The sequence below is a fragment of the Crocuta crocuta genome, unplaced genomic scaffold, assembly GCF_008692635.1.
Source record: "Crocuta crocuta isolate KB4526 unplaced genomic scaffold, BGI_CrCroc_1.0 scaffold323, whole genome shotgun sequence".
Lineage (NCBI taxonomy): Eukaryota > Metazoa > Chordata > Mammalia > Carnivora > Hyaenidae > Crocuta > Crocuta crocuta.
Window position 1 is genome coordinate 1,677,323 of NW_027536465.1, and position 2,960 is coordinate 1,680,282.

At 44.1% G+C, this 2,960-nt stretch overlaps 1 protein-coding gene across 1 annotated transcript; it reads left to right on the forward strand.

Moving 5' to 3' along the window:
• Window positions 1–700: 700 nt before the first annotated feature.
• Window positions 701–1,827, forward strand: LOC144218884 (olfactory receptor 5A1). The gene has a single exon (XM_077748866.1). It carries the CDS (start codon window positions 790–792, stop codon window positions 1,825–1,827), a length of 1,038 nt encoding a protein of 345 aa, XP_077604992.1. The 5' UTR covers window positions 701–789.
• The last annotated feature ends 1,133 nt before the right edge of the window (window positions 1,828–2,960 follow it).

Consider the following 2,960-nt stretch of genomic DNA (forward strand, 5'->3'; position numbering starts at 1 on the left):
CCACTTATGAATGAAATCATATGGTATTTTTCTTTCTCTGACTGATAGCATAAAACACTCTAGCTCCATCCATGTTATTGCAAATGGCAAGATTTCATTTTTTTTTATGACCGAGTAATATTCCATTGTATATATATACCACATTTTCTTTATCCATTCATCAGTCAGTAGACATTTGGGCTCCCTCTATAGTTTGGCTATTGTTGATAAGGCTACTATAAACATTGATGTTCATATAGCCCTTCGAACCTGTATTTTTATATCCTGTGGGTAAATGCCTAGTAGTGCAATTGCTGTGTTGTAGGGTAGGAACCTTCTTCTTCTTCTTCTTCTTTTTTTTTTTTTTTTTTGAGGAACCTCCATACTGTGTTCCAGAGTGGCTACACTGATTTGCATTCCCACCAACAAAAAAAGGGGTTCCCTTTTCTCCATATCCTCCCCAACATCTGTTGTTTCCTGTGTTGTTAATTTCAGCCATTCTGACAGATGTAAGGCGGCATCTTATTGTGGTTTTGATTTGTATTTCCCTGATAACAAGCAATGTGGAGCATCTTTTCATGTGTCTACTAGCCTTCTGGTTGTCTTCTTTGGAAAAATGTCTATTCATGTCTTCTGCTCATTTCCTAACTGGATTATTTGGTTTTGGCGTGTTAAGTCTGGTAAGTTCTTTCTAGATTTTGGTACTAATCTTTTCTCAGATATGTCATTTGCAAATATCTTCTCCCATCCCATAGGCTGCCTTTTAGTTCTGTGAATAGTTTCTTTCACTGTGCAGAACTTTTTATCTCGATGAAGCCCAATAGTTCATTTTTGCTTTTGTTCCCTTGGATTATCATTATTATGCCAGATCTACTCTTCTCCTTGTGGTCCATGAGAAACATGTCCACCACTATGGCCTGGAATAGCTCTTCAGTAACCATGTTCATCCTCCTGGGATTTGCAGACCATCCAGAACTCCAGGCCCTTCTCTTTGTGACCTTCCTAGGTATCTATCTTGTGACACTGGCCTGGAACCTGGCCCTCATCTTTCTGATCAGAGGTGACTCCCGTCTGCACACACCCATGTACTTCTTCCTCAGCAACTTGTCTTTCATTGACATCTGCTACTCTTCTACAGTGGCCCCCAAGATGCTCACTGATTTCTTCCGGGAACAAAAGACCATATCATTCCTGGGCTGCGCTGCTCAGTTTTTTTTCTTTGTCAGCATGGGTCTCACTGAGTGCTTCCTCCTGACTGCCATGGCATATGACCGATATGCAGCCATCTCCAATCCCCTGCTGTACACTGCCATCATGTCCCAGGGCCTCTGTACCCGCATGGTGCTTGGGGCATATGTTGGTGGCTTCCTGAGCTCCCTGATCCAGGCCAGCTCCATATTTTGGCTTCACTTCTGCGGACCCAACGTTATCAATCATTTCTTCTGTGACCTCCCTCCAGTACTGGCACTTTCTTGCTCTGACACCTTCCCTAGTCAAGTGGTGAATTTTCTCGTGGTAGTCACTGTTGGGGGGACATCGTTCCTGATCCTCATCATCTCCTACAGTTACATAGGAACTGCTGTCTTAAAAATCCGTTCGGTGGAAGGCCGAAAGAAAGCCTTCCGCACATGTGCCTCACACTTAATGGTGGTGACTTTGTTGTTTGGGACAGCCCTTTTCATGTACCTGCGACCCAGCTGTAGCTACTCACCTGGCAGGGACAAAGTAGTGTCTGTGTTCTATTCACTGGTGATCCCCATGCTGAACCCTCTCATTTACAGTTTGAGGAACAGGGAGATCAAAGATGCCCTGTGGAAGGTGTTGGAGAAGAAGAAACTGCTTTCCTAGTTTGCGATTGAAAATGTATTTCTCCTAACTGACAGAGACAAATGATCTCTGGCATTTGGCTCCACCTCTGGCATTGACAAAGGAGACAATTGTGTGCATATTTGAAAATGGAGGCTCCTCCTGCCAGATTTCTCTCACCATTCTTCATGGTGGGTCACTGCCTACTGACTCACCATGGACAGTAAAAGGGGGGAGAGATTACTTCAGCAAAAACATCACCCCAGGCTACCCAAATGGTATTACAACAACCACCTTTTATTGGGTGATAAGTGAGTACCAGGCACAAATGTTATTTAATTAAATTACAATGCACACAGCACCATTCCCATGTTACAAATCAGGAGACGCAGCCCCAGCAAGGAAGACTGACTTGCCCAGGGCCATATAGGAAGAGGCTTGAACCCATTCAGTCCCAGGTTTTCTGAACTCCAGAGCCAGTGCTCTGCCCAAATACTACCTTCCATATTCAACAACAAACAGCCCTGAAGCTGTACAAGTGTATGACTCTTCTTACTGGCATACAGCAGAACCCAAAGAGATACACTATGTATGGTTGAGGTGAATTAGAGGAACAAGAAGCCTACTCCATTAAACACTCTTCCAAGACCTCCCTGTTGGATTCCCCTTACAGCTACTCAATAATATGCTAATACTGAAGGACATTACCCTTTGCCACCATTTTTCTCTATCTCCGCTATGTTGGGGCCTAGAAATTCTGAACTCAGCGGAATCACATCAGTGCTCTTCTTCCCAGTCTTAGTCACTGAAACCGCCTAGTTGGTCAATATCTCCTAGATTTCTACCACGTCATTCCTTCACCTGTTCAGCACCTGACTCCATTTCACAGCATGGTCTCTTTTTCTCACCACATTTTGAGTTCTTCCGGCTCTCTCCTATTTGAACCCATTGCTCCTATAAGATCCTTGCTTCTTTCCCTGCATAGATTAGCCCTTGCAGATCCACAGTATTACCTGCTATCATCTCAGGAAGGTAAACCCCAGGCTCTCACTGCCATGTCATTATTCCTTTATGGAAGTTACTTACAGTGGCATTGGCCAGCACAGCCCTTTCTCCTGGCAAATCCCTCTCTCATTAATTTATGGCTCTGTTCCCTTCCCAGCACACTGACTTTC

Bases quoted from the DNA above. Each gene is read 5' to 3' on its own strand.
- LOC144218884 (XM_077748866.1), top strand. From the start codon at position 790: ATGAAGCCCAATAGTTCATTTTTGCTTTTGTTCCCTTGGATTATCATT.